Consider the following 18,321-nt stretch of genomic DNA (forward strand, 5'->3'; position numbering starts at 1 on the left):
AGCTCTATGACCACCTCTGCTAACCTGGCAAAGAGGCACCTTTTAACGTGGTGATTCTCTTTAGGAACATAGGAAACTGCCATATACCGAGTCAGACCATTGGTCTATCTAGCTCAGTATTGTCTTCACAGACTGGCAGCGGCTTCTCCAAGGTTGCAGGCAGGAATCTCTCTCAGCCCTATCTTGGAGAAGCCAGGGAGGGAACTTGGAACCTTCTGCTCTTCCCAGAGCGGCTTCATCCCCTGAGGGGAATATCTTGCAGTGCTCACACATCAAGTCTCCCATTCATGTGCAACCAGGGCAGGCCCTGCTTAGCTATGGGGACAAGTCATGCTTGCTACCACAAGACCAGCTCTCCTCTCCCCTTTATTTAGCAGGGGGAGAGTAACTGGCCTTACCCACCCCCAGCACAGTACCTCCAGTGACTGTTGCTGGTGTCTATCTTATGTTTCTTTTTAGACTCTGAGCCCTTTGGGGACAGGGTTCCATCTTATTTGTTTGTTATTTCTCTGTGTAAACCGCTTTGAGCCATTTTTGGAAGGGTGGTATAGAAATCGAATAAATAATAATAATAGCTAAACAATGGGTAGAAACTCAGTAGGTGGAGTTTCTCACAGGTTTTCTGATATCCGCTCAGTTAATTTTAGATCCCGCTCAGGTTGAATCAGGAAGGCCTCACTCTGAATGCCTTGATACTGCTGTCCAGAACAAAACTCATTCTGCACAGAGATGAGAAAAGTTAGAGGGACCACTGACTACAACTCCCATCATCCACAGCCACAGCGGCCAATAGTCAGGGCTGATGGGAGCTGTAGTCCAACATCTGCAAGAGGGCTGAAGCTGTGCAGCCTTGGCCTAGCATTTGGAGATTAGAACTTCACCAGTTGAAGTTCTGGCTGGCATGCAGCTGAAGTAAAAGCAAAATATCAACAGGGTGCTGCTTCCATCCTCATGCTCGGTAAGGTTGCACCTGTTGAATGTCTGCCTGTCATATGATTATTAGAAGTCCTGGGCCCTCTGATCCCTACAAGGAACTTAGCAGCCCTTACCCTTATGAGATACAAGGTTGGAGGCTGGTAAAAGCACTGTGACCTAGTAGTTCTGAGGTGAAAAATATGCATAAAACAATAATATCAGGAGATAACAACCACAAGGTATTTGTACTAACAGTGAAATGTCTTGACACACAAACACGTGTGTGACCAGTGTTTTCTCACTGAACAACTTTTTCTTTTCACAGCATCTACTCACACTTTTTGTTGCTTCTTTTGCTAAGGGGCACACAAATACTTTTCCCCTGTATTTCTTGTTGTGCTCTTGCACAATGATACTATTCACTGCTTGTTCCCTCTGGGTTTTCAAACTCATGGTTGTTTTTGGTCAAATTATTACAGGAAACCTTACTCTCTGTCCTGACTAACCAGACCTCAAAGAAAGGCAGGCAGTTGTGATGTCACAGCACAACCAACATGGCTGCTGGCTGTTCTGGGGGGATCAAATAGGAATTTCAAGCCTTGACTGTACCTGCATATGATGAGCTTTCGGGGGTGGGGGGAGAATCCCAGGTGCCGTGAGAATTGAACAATTATTTTTTTTAAGGCAACATCCCCATTCAGAGAAAAAGAATATTGAAAACCCAGCCTACAAGAGAAAGTACAAAATTACCCATGCAAAGTGGTCTTATCTATAAAAAAGAAGCATAGAAGCTCAGCATGGGAATCAGCACCTTGAAAGGGGAAAAAAATAGATTACAAATTAGAAGTTTAAGACATAGCGAAGAAAAAAGAGAGGGAAAGGGTGCTCACCAAGGTGTCCCACCACAGAGATGCTCTGGTAGACCCTTCCTGGCATCTGCCTGGTGTCTAATCACTTGAGGACTTTTATGCTTCCCTCACCCCCCAGTGACCAAAAGTGCTCATGAAGCAATATAACAGCAATGACGGTCATATTCTATTTTGAAGAATGGTGGAAAGTTACCTGATAACTCCTCATCCAATTTTTATTTAAAAGCCACTCAGCAAAGTTTTCAGAGAAGTGGCTTTATCCCCCTGGCCCTGACCTTAATAGAATAATAGAATCAAGAGAGTTGGAAGGGACCTTGGAGGTCTTCTAGTCCAACCCCCGGCTCGGCTTAGTGAAGGAATCTGCTGCAGCATCCTTGACAGATCCTGTCCAACCCTCTGTTTGCAAACCTCAGAGGAAGGAGAGCCACCACTGCATGAGGCAGACTGTTCCACTGTCCCTCAGCGTTTGCAGTCAGGAAATCTTTCCAAATGCCTAACCTAAATCAGTTTCCTTATACATTTCAACCCACTGGTTCTAGTCATGTCCTCAGCAGCAGTAAAGAATAAGTCTGCTCCTCTTTCTACATGGCAGCTCTTCAAATATCTGGAGACTATTGTATACCCCCTTAGTCTTCTCTTCTGCAGGCTAAACATACCCACTCTTTCAACCATGATTTAGAGGACTTGATTTCCAGACCCCTCTCTGTCCCTGAATTTATTCCAGGTGATTAACATCCACTTTAAAATGTGGGATATTGTAGGACTGGAAAAGGTGCAGAAGAGGACAACCAAAAGGATCAGGGGCCTGGAGCACCTTCCTTACAAGGCTAGCCTACAGCATCTGGGGCTCTTTACTTTTTAAAAAAGAGGCAACTGAGGGGAAACATGATCGAGATATATACAGTTATGGAGAGGGTGGACAGAGAGAAATGTTTCTCCTCTCACAACACTAGAACCAGGGGTCACCTAATGAAACTGAATGTTGGGAAATTTAGGACTGACGAGAGGAAGTATTTTTTCACACAGCGCAAATTAATCTATGGAATTCCTTGGATGCCTTCAAAAGGGTCTTAGACAAATTCACGGTGGGCAGGTCTATCCATGGCTACTAGTCTGGTGGCTGTGGGCCACCTCCAGCCTCAGAGGCAAGATGCCTCTGAATACCAGTTGCAGGGGAGCAACAGCAGGAGAGAGGGCTTGCCCTCACCTCTTGCCTGTGGACTTCTCAGAGGCATCTGGTGGGCCACTGTGCAAAACAGGATGCTGGACTAGATGGGCCTCCTTGGGCCTGACCCAGAAGGGCTGTTCTTAAGTGAGCACTGTCAGATATTCCCCTGAGGGGATGGGGGCATAGCTCAGTGGTAGGGTATCTGCTTTGCATGCAGAAGGACCTAGCTTCACTCCCTGGCAGCATCTCTAGGTAGGGCTGGGAGAGACTTCCTCCTTGAAAAGCTGCTGCCAGTCAGTGTATACAATACTGAACTAGATGAACCAAAGGTCTGACTCAGTATAAGGCATCTTGCTATGTTCCTGTGTATGTTCCTTACTGAATCTGAACCACGAGTCATTGATATATCTGTTCTTCAGGTGCTTTGACAAACTCACAAGGAGTACTTAAGAGAGACCAACATAATTCACGCATGGATCCTTGAAAACTATTAAAAATGTTTAAAATATTTAAATATCACTTGTCGACAACAGAAAGTTCTCAAAGCACAACAGAACGAAGGAGATGATAGTTCCCAGTCCCAAATGAACTCACAATCCAAAAAGCAACACAAGGGGAAGAGACATCAGCCACAGCCTCTGGGAGGGCTGCTATGCTGGACTGAATACGGTTCCTCAGTTCAATTCTGGTCAACACATATTGCATATTTTGAATTTGCCCAAAAACCTGACGAGCCGGAAACTGTTGGTTCGAATCCCCGCTGGTGTGTTTCCCCGAATATGGGAAACTCCTATATCGGGCAGCAGCAATATAGCAAGGCATCATCTCATACTGCATGGGAGAAGGCAATGGTAAACCATTCCTGTATTCTACCAAGAAAACCACAGGGCTCTGTGGTCACCAGGAGTGACCAAGATGAGGCAACCGAGATGATCAGGGGCCTACAGCACCTTCCTTATGAGGCAAGGCTTTTTAGTTTAGAAAAAAGATGACTGCAGGGAGACATGATAGAGGTCTATAAAATCATGCATGGTGTGGAGAAAGTGGATAGAGAGAAATTCTTCTCCCTCTCCCATAACACTAGAACCAGGGGTCATCCCATGAAACTGATTGCCAGGAAATCTAGGACCAGCAGACGGAAGTACTTTTTCACACAACGCATAATCAGCTTGTGGAATTCTCTGCCACAAGATATGGTGACAGCCAATAACCTGGATGGCTTTAAGAGGGATTTGGATAACTTCATGGAGGAGAGGTCTAATAACGGCTACTAGTCAGAGGGCTATAGGCCACCTCCAGCCTCAGACAGGATGCCTCTGAGTACCAGTTGCAGGGGAGTATCAGCAGGAGGGAGGGCACGCCCTCAACTCCTGCCTGTGGCTTCTAGCGGCATCTGGTGGGCCACTGTGTGTAACAGGATGCTGGACTAGATGGGTCTCCTTGGGCCTGATCCAGCAGGGCTGTTCTCATGACACCGACTCAATGGCACAATCTTTCCTTTCCTATGGGGCATATCGCATATTTCAAATTTGCCCAAAAACCTGATGCAAAAAGTGGAATTGTTTTACATAGGAAGCTGCCATATATTGAGTCAGACCATTGGTCCATCTAGTTCAGTATTGTCTACACCGACTGGCAGCAGCTTCTCCAAGGTTGCAGGCAGGAGTCACTCCTCCGGAGCTGCCAGGGAGGGAACTTGGAACCTTCTGCATAAGGTTCCAAGTTATGTCCAAGAACCTGGACATAAATTGGGCTAAGCTCCAGTGCACAACGAAAAACCCAAATTGAGTGCTCCCCGATAGCTTGCAAGGACTTTGATGTAAATCTGGACCATATGTGAATACACATTTGCCCTTCCAAAGTAAAATCACCTTCTGGCCAGGCTCCAGGGGCAGAGCCACTGTTCCTACTCAGTACGGCACCGCATCTCTCCTGTGGCTGTCCCTGTGGTCTCCCGTGGATTTCCTTTTAAGATGGCAAGCACTGAACTCGATGGACCAAGAGTCTGACTCATCCTATGCTGCTGTGTTGGTCCAGATTAACATCCCCGTGCTTTGCTTGGCTCTTTTTAAAGCATTGCCCCTGGGCTCCCTGACTAGTCCTCCTTCAGGGCACTTAGAATTGCAGACCCAGATAGATTAATCCCCCAGCTTGTTGGAGAGAAGACCAGGAAAAGGAGCTCCCACTCGAGTCCTGCTGTTTTCCTCTTGCTGAGGACAGGAAACATGTACTGACTGTTCAGACAGGAAAGACCTGGCGTCGTCCCTCGCAGCAGCAGCAGGACTTGTGGCGAGGATTTTGGGATCCGCCGCTATTGCCGGACTGGGCTGTTTTGGTGGCGTTGCTCTGTTGGATTGCTGCTCCCCATTGCTGAGGGAAGGTGGAAGGAGCGGGAATGGAGAAGGTAAGGACGGCGGTGTGTGTGTGTGTGTGTGTGTGTGTGCCCAAGGCCCTTTTAGGGTTAACAACAGTTCCTTATTTCAGCCCCAAATTGCCTTTCCCTTATGAGATGCCATTTGTCTCTCATTTTCAGCCAGTGGGAACAGGGGCGTAACTATAATAGGGCAAGGGGAGACAGTTGTCTGGGGGCCCACTGGCTGGGGGGGCCCCCAGAGGCAAGTCACATGACTGATTCCCCCAGCTGTGCATCCGCTCGGGCTTCCCTTCAGCTGTATTCATCCTCCGAAATAAATGTGAATGTTAAGACCTGGAGCTACCAGAGCAGCATGTCTTTCTCTGGTATCATTAAATGACTTGCATCGTCCACAATTTACAAAACCTTTAAAAAAATAATTTACTTCATCAGCTGAGTTTCAGTGAGGGGGCGCATTTTAAAATCTTGTCTCTGGGCCCACTCCAACCTTGCTATGCCCCTGAGTGGGAAGAACCAATGGCTCTGATCAAACCAGTTATTTTCACTAATAATGGGGAAAAGGTCCTGATCATGAGCCCCAACTCCTTTCCCTTCTCCCTCCCCAGCCAGAGTACTCTCTGGTTCTGGTAGCCTGCAGGCTTAGGGTTGCCAACAGTCCCATACTGGGGACAGTAACGAAAGCATTAACAGCCATCAATGATTGGCTAACTTGCCATTCTCCAGGTATTGGGATCATGAAAATCATACAAGCTAATCATACTAGGCTAATCATACTAGGCTAATAATGCTCCTCTCTCTAAAAGAAGAAGAGTTCGCCAACATAGAGTTAGCCAGTGCTTACTGGCTGACAACGCTTCTCTTTCTAGAAAACAAAATCACATCACACCTAGTTTGGCTAATCATGGTTATACCCATAAGCAGAGGAGAAGCAATCTAAGTGGTAAGCTATGGTTTAAGTTGAAAGTGGTAAAAACACATACACCACTCAGGCTCCCAATTACTCCCACATACTCCCCCTCCCCCACCTCGTGCCCCTTATTTGGGCAAGGGAGCGTTGGCAACCCTACTTTTCATCCTGCTGTTGATTTTCCTGGCCATTATTTTGCTTGTTTCTCCTCATTTGGCGGGAAAATTAAGAGGCTGGTGTTAAAAGTAGAGTCTACTTGTGCTATTTTTGAAACACTGTTTTACAAATATACCAGCTGAGCAGAAGGGGCCAGACAGGAGCAGGGAAGGAAGGCTGATCTTGTGGTCCGGATCATAAATTGCCCCCTTTGCTAAGTAGGGTCTGCCTTGGTTTGTATTTGGATGGGTGACTACATGTGATCACTGTCTGCTGTAAGATATTTCCCATAGGGCAGGGCTGCACAACTGCAGCCTTCCAGCTGTGTCTGGACTACAAATCCCATCAACCCCAGCCACAGTGACAAATAGGGATGATGGGATTCGTAATCCCATATGCAGGGGGGCCAGAGTTGTGCAGCCCTGTCTTATTGAGTTGGAGCCCATAGCTCAGTGGAAGAGCATCTGCACACTAGCATGCAGAAGATCCTAGGTTCCATCTCTGGCAGAGTCTGAAGGTGGGCCTGGGAGAGACTCCTACCTGAAACCTTGGAGGAACTGCTGCCAGTCAGGGTGGACAATCCTGAGCTAGATGGACCATGGGTCTGATTCGGTAGAAGGCAGCTGCCTATGTTTTTGTGTCTAGGTTCTGTGATGCCTGAGAGGAGAGCTGGTCTTGTGGTAGCAAGCATGAATTGTTCCCTTTGCTAAGCAGGGTCCTGCATTGCATTTTGAATGGGAGACTACATCTATGAGCACTGTAAGATATTCCCCTTGGGAGAGGGGACTGCTCTGGGAAGAGCATCTGCACGCTTGCATGCAGAAGGTTCCAAGATTTTGGTTGTAAACCACCCAGAGACTTCTATTTTGGGTGGTATACAAATGTGATAAATAAAATAAGTTCTCTCCCTGGCAGCATCTCCAAGATAGGGCTGAGAGGGACTCCTGCCTGCGACCTTGGAGAAGCCGCTGCCAGTCAGTGTAGACAGTATTGCGCTAGATGGGCCAAGGGTCTGACTCGGTAGAAGGCAGCTTCCTGTGTTCCTAAGCAGCGTCCGTTCTCCAAAAGCGAGCCGCACACACTTGGTTAACTTCAGGAGCTCAGGAGCGTTGCCTCTCCCTGCTGACGTACTACTCGCATGCAAGCTGAGACGTGGGTTTCTGGGGCCAGACCCAGTCTCCCTGGCTGCCAGTTGCCTGTCTCTTCTGTCTTTGCTTTGAAGGTCCAAATGTCATGGCACCTGGAAGTCCCTTCTCCACCAGGACAGGGCTTTGGGGTGGCTCCAAAGGCCCATACTGTGTGATCCATAGTTGCCTACTGATAGCACAGAGGATTTCTGGGTACAGCTCTGGGATAATGTGCTCTGATTCACCGACAGCCCCCGCCCTTCTTGTCCCCCGCAACCCCCACCCAAAGACCACCAGCCCAAATAGCTGTTTAAGGAAGGGCTGCTTAGTCCAGCTTTGGACTATGTTATCTTTGTGTCCAGTGGAGGAGGGTGTGTGTGTGTCTTCCCACATGAATAAACGACCCATTGTTCCTGCAGAAAACAGGAAGGCCTTCTGCCTGCTCCTGCTTCCTTTGCTTACTTGCAGGCCAGCTTTGTTTCAAAGAGAACGGGAAAGGGGCGGAACGGTCAGTCACACTGAGCAGGTGGAAGGCTTCAAGGGCGGGTGTAGGGTCTGACCAGGACAGCATGGAGTTCTTCAGTTCACATTTTATGTGCCTCTCTCTTGGGGTGACCATGGCTGTGCTGCTTGTACCAGAGCTAATTCTGTTGGTTGTAAGCAGAGGCGTAACTAGGGAAAACGGCACCCGGGGCAAGCACTGAAATTGCGCCCCCCCCTGCCGTGCCCCCCCCCAGCATACATCTGACTGACACACATGTTTCAGAAAACTTTTATTTTAAAAATTACAAAAATTACCAAAAATTTAAAAATGCGATAAATAGTTATCTAAGGATAAAAATCGGGGGGGGGGGAGAGAAAGCAAGATCCTGGGGGGGGGGGATACATCACAAAATCCTCTTAAAGGCAGACCTACAGCTGTAAAGGTAAGGGCGACTGCATTCCTTAAAGCAAATTATCCAGGAATTGTCATTATAACAAGTTGTCTTTTACAGCAAAAAATGATTAATTGATAAATAAGGGGGGAAGTTAACCACTGAATGTGTGCATGAAACTAATAGTCAACAAAAACCACCTAGCAATTGTTTTAAATTAAAGGAATGTGTAGGATGTCTATCTGGAAAGCTTTCAGGATGAGAGGTTAATCAAGATAAATCCAATTAGAATACCAGAGACCAACAGGCAAGAACTTAACATTATTTCAACTAAAGTTAAATACTTTAAAAAGTATTCTGACTTTTCATAGCTTTTGGAAAGAGGCATACTCTTGTTACAAACAAAAGATAGAAATTGATTTGGATAGTTACAACCACTAAACTTAAAACAGGCACAATTAATTTTTAATGTAAAGAAAAGGTAAAGTGTGCTGCCAAGTCTATTTTGACTCCTGGAGCCCACAGAACCCTATAGTTTTCTTTTGGTAGAATACAGGAGGGGTTTACCATTGCCTCCTCCAGCACAGTATGAGATGATGCCTTTCAGCATCTTCCTATATCGCTGCTGCCCAATATAGGTGTTTCATACCAGCGGGAATTCAAATTGGCAACCTTCTGCTTGTTAGTCAAGCATTTCCCCGTGACACCACATATTTATTGCCTTTAATTTTTAATATAATTAACATTTCAACATTTTATTTTTTAAGAACATCAACAGAAATTCCCATAAAATCTTATTGCATTGTTGCAAAATAATAATTGGCGGGGGGGGGGGTTGCGGCGGACAAGAAACCAAGCATGGCTCTGCATACTAACAAAATCAAGGTCCAAAGCCATACGCCAACTCGTGCTCCCAATCACACAGTCCCAAGTGTTATTCTATAGCCATATAACACAGTAATTGCAACTAGTTATCCAAGTTACTAGCAAGATGCCCACCAAGTAGTGAGACTGTGTATGCAAAAAAGAACTTCCCTCATCCCTCGGCCTGTTATCCCCTTGGTCAGACCTTTACTTCCTTCCCCCTTTTTCTTCAGTGCTACTCAGCTAAAACCTATGGCCACTTGAGTAAGACGCATGAAGATGGGCAAGTGATTTCATAGTGAACAGAGCTGGGTTTTTCACATTCAGCAAAACGAAACCTACAGAACTTGTCCCTGTTTTGCCAAGTCCTGTACTGCTGCGCAGTTATGGCTAGGATGTACAGTTGTAACAACTGAAGCGCACATCACTACTGCATTTGTTTTCAAGCCTATGATGCAGTCTCAACAGTCTCAACTCCTTTGGGACCAGAGTTCACATGAAAAGATCTCAACAGACAAGACATATTTCTCCTGAAACCAGCCCCTCACCTTGATTTTCCTGATATACATGCAAGACCTGGGTCTTTGTCCCCATTGTCTCAGAATTGGAACCAATTAAACAAACTGGAATATTTATTTCACAAACCTAAGAAATGGGAATGGGCCATTATTTGTACATTACTGTTGGGATAATGTACAAGACTAATAGTTTGCTCACATATGTGGCAGGGTACTGCAAATTAAAACATCCAATACAATAGTACTTCATGCAATCTATTAAAATAACCTCATTGCCTTATTTGTACAGTACTGTACATCTGCCAGCAATCCTGTTACTAAACTGCTTGCATATTAACACTGGGAAGCAGCAAAAGGAAAAGCACATGAATATAGTATACTGTGGATTTGAAATCACAAGATATTTTACTGGGCAAAGAGCTTAAAGCTGTTTTTCAAACAAACTAATTATTTCTTTAGCTGATAAATTCAGGCAGATTTAAGAAAGAAGGGGGAAAGCATCACAGAATGGAACATCTGCAGGGATTAAGAGTTACAGTGGTCCAGCAGCCCATTTTCTGGTATGGTATAAAGAATACATTGCTAGTGCTACATGAAGGATCAAACAAGATACTCCCTGCAGATGGCTTCGCTCTGGCTGGAACTGGGACACGGTTAGATCTGATGGCGAGGGGTGCATTAAAGAGAAAGCAACAGAGGCAGGCCAGATTGCCTTGAGGGGGAAAGACGCACACAAACCCAAGCCTTAAACTCTGCCATAGTCACTGCGACTCAGGCAGCTTACTTACTACTGGCTGTGCGCACTCTCCGCTGCCTTTCCCCCAACGAATGAAGCTGTTTGCGTGTGTGTCTATAGAGGGGCATTTGGAGTAATGTGTGCTGTGTGAGTTTAGGGCAGCAACAGAGGCTGGGGGGGGGGGGAGATGGAGAGGAAAGGAAGTCTCCAATAAGTAAGTTATTGAACAATTGGAGTTTGCATGTTCCGTAATCTTGGAGCTGAGCCGTTGGAGGCTGGGGAGAAAGCGAAAAAGAAAGTAAGAGGTGGAGAAGGAGGAAAGCAGAGAGAGGCAGGGGAAGAAAGAGGAGACGGAAGGAGAAAGAGAGATGGGGCAAAGGCAGGGAAGAGAAGAAACAGAACGAAGGAGAGGCGACCAATTCGTCCTCCTCTTCTTCCTGGGCTGTGTCTGTAAAACGATCAGTCCTGGGCGGGCTGTCTGCTTTCAGTGGCTTGCTCCGTCCACAGCGTTTCCCAAGAACCGAACCGGCGGGGGGAAATCTTTCAGGCAGAGGGAGCCGCGGGAAAAGTTATGCCTCGGCTGCACTGAACAGGACCCCCGGAAGACGCCAAACTCTAATGGTTTGCGGCACCACGTGCAGAAGGCGAGCCGAGGGAGCGTATGCGCAGCGCGACAGCACGCCGCCGAGTCGCACGTGCGTGCGTGACCCCTCTGGCCATTCCGTCACTTCAAGCAGCTGCAGCACACAGCAAAGGCGCCCGCCGCCGCCAAGCCAGGACTCAGGAGGCCGGCAAGAATGAAAGCAATGGGGGGGGGGCCTGCGGGCGCCGCGCGGAACTTAAGAGGGACCGCTCATGGGGGAGGGGGCGCCGGGTAGACGCGCTCCCGCCTTGACTGCTCTGCGGAGAACTTTGTATTTAAAAAAAAGGGGGGATCGGCGACGGCGGAGGTCATGGCGGTGCCCCCCACGTGACCAGCAAAGATGGCGCCAGGGGCACGTGCCCCCCCTGCCCCCCTATCGTTACGCCCCTGGTTGTAAGCACATGTGAGGTTTTGAGTTAGACAAAACTCATCATCGGGCAGGATGGAAATTTGCCGAGGGAAGACTTCTGTGCCGCTTGAAAGTTTTCACACTGCCTACCTAAACAGGGTGGTTCAGAGAAACATCTGGTCAGAATGGAAAGTAACCGAGAGAAGAGTTCTGTGGCACTTAAAAGTCTGCATGCTGCCTGCCTGAACAATTTGGGCTTGCCCAATGAAACTGATCATCAGTAGGTTTAGGATAGATGAAAGAAAGTCCCTCTTCACATATGGCAGAAATAGCTTGTGGAACTCACTGCCACAAGAAGTGATAATGGGCCAGCCACTTAGTTGGCTTTATTAGGAGATTACACAAATTTGAGGTGGTGGAGTTGGAGTCTATCAACCATAATTTATAAATGGCAGAGGCAGTCTAACTCTGAATAAGAGGGGAGCAAAAACGGGAGGGACTTCTGGTGTGAAATAGAATGGTGAACGAGATGGACCTCTGGTCTGATCCAGCAGGACTCTTTGCATATTATCACTCTTTGGTGTGGACAGGCTATTTTAGTCATTAAATGTGATTCTATTATTCCTATCCAAAAAGGGGGAAGCAGATCTGGTGGATGACAGGTTCGAGGAGAAGATATCAGATGAGCGAGCGATCCTCCACTTTGAGGAACAGATCACAGAGCTGCTGGTGACCATTGCCCACCTCCATGGCAAAATACAGCACCTACAGCAGCAGAAGGCCAGGTAAGTGCCCACTTTGGGCATGGCTTTTCTGTTGACATGATCATCTTTGAAGTATTTGATTTTGAGGTCTCCTTCACACGAGAACATGAGGAGATCCCTGTTGGATTGGGCCAGGGTGGCCCCATCGGTGTAATCCAGCAGCAGGGAAGGCAGGCAGGCACACTGGAAGGAACTGAGGCACAGGCAAATGAAGGCAGGAATTATTATCAGGGCTGGCAAACCAGAGGACATGTGCAAACACTGGTTAAACCTTTGCTTAAGAGGGGCTCAGAGGGGAGGACAGTGACCAGGAGGAGGGGACACCCAGAGAGGCAAGCCTTAATTTTATCTAGTTTAAATGATTTTATTTTATTTTATTAAAAAAAAAATTAATGTAAACCAGGTTGAGCCACTTTCAGAAGGGTGGTATATAAATTTAATAAACAAAATATTTAGTTTGGAGAAGAGAAGACTCATAGGGGAAATGAGAGTCATCATCAAATATCTGAAGGGCTGTCACATAAGAGAGGACTTGCTCTCTGTTGTTCCTGAGGGCGGAACAACTACTGCTACTATGAGGAATATGTATATACCACTCTTCAACCCAAGATCTCAAAGTGGTTTACATAGAAAAATAAATACAAACATACATACATAAGATGGACCCCTGTCCCCAAAGGCCTCACAATCTAGAAAGAAACATAAGGTAGGCAACAGCCACTGGAGGGATGCTGTGCTGGGGTTGGATAGGACCAATTGCTCCCCCCCCCGCTAAATCTAAGAGAATCATCACTTTAACAGGTGTCTCTTTGCTCAGAATAGAACCAATGGGTGGGATTTACAAGGAAGCGGATTAGGCTAGTGTAGTGGATTTACCCAGCCTTTGTCTTAGAGAAATGCTGAATCATCCTGTCTATACGTTCAGAACAAAGGCTTTCCCCAAACTTTTCTGTACTTAGTAGTTTATTCTCTGCCACCACACCCTATTATTAACAGAGTTTAGCTCTCCCTGGCTTGAGTGAAATTCCAGGGAACTCTCCTTCTCTTTACTATTGGAAAAGTACAAAAACCTTCCAGGTGCATGCTTACACGTGGTGAGAAAACTTGGTAACTGATTAATGATCAATTGAGACGTGGTCTGCACCAGAATCAAACTGGTTTTCGGGTGGGCTATGGGGTGGAGACTGCCTTGGTTGGCCTGATGGATGATCTCCAATTGGGAATTGACAGAAGAAGTGTGACTCCGTTGGTCCTTTTGGACCTCTCGGCGGCTTTCGATACTATCGAACATGGTATCCTTCTGGAACATCTGAGGGGGATGGGGGTGGGAGGCACTGTTTTACAGTGGCTCCGCTCTTACCTCTCGAATAGATTCCAGATGGTGTCAATTGGAGACTGTTGCTCTTCAAAATCTGAGCTTAAGTATGATATCCCTCAAGGCTCCATACTCTCTCCAATGCTTTTTAACATCTACATGAAACCAGTGGGAGAGATCATCAGGGGACTTGGTGTTGGGTGTTATCAGTATGCTGATGATACCCGGATCTACTTCTCCATGTCAACATCATCAGATGATGGCATAACCTCCCTAAATGCCTGCCTGGAAGCAGTAATGGGCTAGATGAGGTAGGATAAACTGAGACTGAAGACAGAGGTACTTATTGTGTGGGTTCAGAACTACAGAGACAATTTTGATCTTCCTGTTCTAGATGGTGTCACTCTTCCCCAAAAGGAACAAGTACACAGTCTCAGAGTGCTTCTGGATCCACACCTCTCCCTGGTATCTCAGGTTGAGGTAGTGGCCAGAGGGGCTTTCTATCAGCATCAGCTGATACGCCGGCTGCACCCGTTTCTTGAGATCAATGACCTCAAAACAGTGATACATATGTTGGTAACCACCAGACTTGACTTCTGCAATGCGCTCTATATGGGGCTGCCTTTGTATGAAGTCCAGAAACTCCAGTTGGTACAGAATGCATCAGCTAGGTTGGTCTCTGGGTCATCTTGGAGAGACCACATCACTCCTTTGTTGATAGAACTACACTGGCTGCCAATAGGTTTCTGGGCAAAATACAAAGTGCTGGTTATAACCTATAAAACCCTAAATGGCTTAGACCCTGGGTTATTTAAGGGAACTTCTTCATTGCAAGCCCCACCACCCATTGAGGTCATCTGGAGAGGTCATCTTGAACTCCTTCAAGTTCATTAATGTTGTCCCTAAAATGTGGAGTTCAGAACTGAGCACAGTGCTCCACGTGAGGTCTGGCCAGTACAAAATAGAGTGAAACTCCAAGGTGTAGGAAGGTTGGTTGCTCACTGGGAGAGGGTGATGGGTGGCACTTCCATCAGAAGCATGTCGGTGCAGGGGGCGTGGCTGGCATCAGAGCTTGGCCACACCACTCGTCACCCTCTCCCAGTGAGCGACGGAGAGAAAGGAAGTACCCAACCAGTGAAGGAACTGCTCGCTGACTAGGAGGGGGAAGGGATGGGTGGTGCATGTGTGCCGCAATGATAATGGCACGCCTCCTGTGTCAATGTGCTTCTGACACTAGCACATCAAAGCATGGAAGTCCCACCTATCACCTTGATGACTGGGAACTTCGAGAGTGAAGGCAAGAGGATGCCCTGGGCCCAAGGCCCTTTGTCCCCCTCAGCCTAATAGTAACTACGCTACTGGGGGGTCTATTCCTACTTCTGATCTGAACACAATCCTTGGACAATATGCACTTGAGAGTAGTAGAAATAATAACAGATGGACTTTTAGTTTGATTCAATAATGTATTTATGATTATCTTAAGCAAGAATGCAGATTTGGGATCACTGAACAAAGACTGGTTATTTCTGAACAGCGAAGGCCGCATTCACACATAACATGAAATCGAAGGTGAAAGGACCTCTGGATTCAGAAACTGTACTTCTGAATGCGGGCAACTGCATTGTCTCCCCAGACTCCAATTTGTACTTCGGTCTGAATTAAGTTTTGCTGCATGTTTCTCCAGTTTGACGATGCCAGTGTTATGTCCAAATAGAGATGTGCATGAAATGGATTTTTTGAATTTGAAATTCGAATTGAATCAAATCCTGAAAATTCATTTTGAATTTGGATCAGATTCAAATTTGGTCTGAACATTCAATTCAATTTGAATTCAAATAGTTTCAACCCTATTTTGACACATTTTTTAACCAATCAAGGGGCCTGAATGGTTTTTTTAAAAAGGTGCCAAATGGCTCTTGAATTGAATTCAAATCAAATTTTGAAAATCCATTTCAAATTTGAATCAAATGGCCTTTTAAAGGGTGATTCAATTTGAATAAATAAAATCACCCACATTTGAGTTGAATCAGTTCAAATTTGAATCAATTTGCACATCCTGACGTCTAAACACTGGCACCACAGTTTTTCCAATTCTGCAACCGGTCTCGAGGAGGAAGCTCCTCCGTTGGTCTGGCTGCTGTTGGCTTCCAGGGATGTCCTTATCAAAGTGAGACTGCAGAGAGGGAGCTCCTATTTCATCCGAACGCGGGGAGAGTGGGGGTCCACTGGACATCTGAAGGTGGCCTAAGAGTCCCTAGGTATGCACTCTTGCTTTGCAACTTTAGAACACAAAATATGTCAGGGCAAGGGCAGAGACAGTGGGAGGTGAAACATCAAACCTCAGGAGACAAACAGTTCTAACGACTCATTTTTTGCCAGCAGAGATGATGAGGACTTTTCTGACCTAGGCTCTGAATACACAGCAAGCCTCCCTCGATGCCTTCCGCATTTTCCAAGACTGGCTCCCGTTTTGCCTCCTGCAGTCTGTGCTGAGGAAGGTAAGAAGGGTTGCCTTCCTTTCCACTAAGATCAATGCAGTGAGAATCTGCTTCTTGAAGTAGTTGTTGGGGCCGCTCTCTGTTATCAAGGCAGACAAAAGCAACTTCACCACCTGATGCAATTCACTTCTGGAACCTGCTGCCACAAGAAGGTTTGATGGTCACAAGCTTAGGAGGGATTTAAAGGGAAATTGGACATATTTGTGGCAGAGCAGAGAGACCTATCTGTTGCTGTGAGCCTGATAAAAGCAATCTCCTTGTTCAAAAGTAGCATCGCTTTAAATATCAGCTGGGATAGCAACATGGCTAAGAGGAGAATATTGAGAGAATAAGTATTCAAATACAGTATCACAATGAGAAAAAAAATCTCATTCATTAAAAAACTGTTAGACCCTGCTAACTGAGCACAGAGGCACCTTTTAAAAGTGGCAATTCTCCTTATTGAGCAGGGAGAGAGCAACTGGCCCTATCCATCCCCAGCACAGCATCCCTCCAGTGACTGCTGCTGGTGTCTGCAAGCCCTTTGGGAACAGAGAGCATTTGATTTACTTACTTACTTACTTACTAGCTGGGCCTGGTGCAGAGCATCTGTGCCTCTAGTTCTCGGACCCTTGTTCTTAGCCCTCCCCTTCCAATTTTTTCCCCTCTGGCTGGCAACCTGGCCAACCGCTTTTGCTGGCTGCATCCCTCCACACCCGCCACTTTCTTCTTCTGCTGCCACCACTTTCTTCCCCCCGCCCCCCACTGCTTTCCTGGGTGCCACTCTTGCTCATCCGTCCATTTCTGCCCAATCGCTTTCCCCCCATGCAGTTTGCTTGCAAACTCTCGCGAGAGCTGCCACACACGGGATTAGCAATGGGTAGATTTAAGAGAAATCAATCAATCAATCAATCAATTAATTAGTAAACCGCTTTGGGAACCTTTGTTGATAAGCGGTATTTAAACATTTGTCGTATTCGTTGGCATAAAGAACAAATTCTGTTTATCAACAAGTGCAACTAAAGTTCAAGCGCTATGAGCCCCACCGGCCGCTGAGGTCACTTGAGGAGGTCCATCTCCAGTTGCCACCAACTCGTTTGGTGGCTACACAGAGACGGGCCTTCTCGGCTGCTGCCCCGAGATTGTGGAATGCGCTCCCTGTTGTGATACGATCCTCCCCATCTCTGGCAATTTTCAGAAAACACCTGAAAACACATCTCTTCAACCAGGCTTTCTCAGCTTTTTAAAACTTGTTTTTAAATTGTTTTGATTATTTAATTGTTTTTTAATGATGTTTTTAATTGTTAACCATTGTTTTATGTTTTATAATTTTTGTTTAATTATTAATTGATTTTAGTGGTGTTTTAATGTAAACCGCCCTGAGCCTTTTGGAAGGGCGGTATAAAAGTTTTAATAATAAATAAATAAATAAGGTCCTTTCCACAGCAAGAAGAAGACAGACAGCAACTCAGTCCACATGAAGCTGTCTTCTACAGAGGCAGACCCTCAGTCCACCTAGCTCAGTGTCTCATACACTGACTGGCAGCAGCTCTTCAAGATTTGAGGAGTCTTTCCCAGCCCTACCTGGGGATGCCAGGAATTGAACCTGGGACCATGCAAAGCAGATGTTCTACCACTGAGCTGCGGTCCCATCTTCTTATCACCTCTGTTGCTAGAAGATACTCTATTTAAGCAAATTGTATTATTGCCAGGTGAAGGCATACTTGGATTCTCTGAGATTTTGTTGGGAGCAAAGAATATAGCACAACTTAATCTAAGTGACAGTCTATCTGTGAGACAAGCAATATGAGCTCTTAGAGGCTCCTACTGGTAGAATACAAGGAGAGAGTTGTGCTATGTGAGGACAAGACAGTGGAGTTGAATCAGGAATAATGTTAACCATTTAATGGGAGAGATATTATTTACAGAGAGGCAAGTGCAGTCTGCCTTCAGTGCTCTTGCTGCTGGATAAAAGCAGCACTCAAAATGGCTCCCACTCCACTCCTACAAGCAGAACTAAGAGAGAGAATTCATACACTACTAGCCGACCGGCACAGAGCATCTGTGCAATCTTTGGGGCTGGCTGTTCCCCGCTCCTTCCTGCTCCATTCGCCCTCCCCCTCCCTCCCACCCCACTCTCTTGCCCCCTCCCTCCCACCCCACTCTCTTGCCCCCCTCCCTCCCACCCAATTCTCTCCTGCCCTCCCTTCCCCTCCTGCCCCACTCTCTCCTGCCCTCCCTTCCCTTCTCCCCTGCCCCCTCCC

General features: G+C 46.5%; 1 protein-coding gene across 5 annotated transcripts in view; it reads left to right on the top strand.

The window, feature by feature from the left end:
• The first annotated feature begins 5,068 nt into the window (after positions 1-5,068).
• Positions 5,069-18,321, top strand: part of NR2F6 (nuclear receptor subfamily 2 group F member 6) — a 133,816-nt gene continuing 120,563 nt past the window's right edge. For 2 of the 5 annotated variants that reach the window (XM_053294964.1, XM_053294966.1), the window contains exons 1-3: positions 5,069-5,356; positions 12,138-12,286; positions 15,960-16,078. In XM_053294964.1, coding sequence (XP_053150939.1) covers positions 5,348-5,356; positions 12,138-12,286; positions 15,960-16,078 — 277 coding nt within the window. In that variant the 5' untranslated portion in view covers positions 5,069-5,347. Of the gene's footprint in view, positions 5,357-12,137; positions 12,287-15,959; positions 16,079-18,321 lie in introns of those variants that run through there. The other 3 variants (XM_053294963.1, XM_053294965.1, XM_053294967.1) reach the window with 3 other exon arrangements.

This window comes from Hemicordylus capensis, chromosome 2, assembly GCF_027244095.1.
Source record: "Hemicordylus capensis ecotype Gifberg chromosome 2, rHemCap1.1.pri, whole genome shotgun sequence".
In the NCBI taxonomy this organism is placed as follows: domain Eukaryota; kingdom Metazoa; phylum Chordata; class Lepidosauria; order Squamata; family Cordylidae; genus Hemicordylus; species Hemicordylus capensis.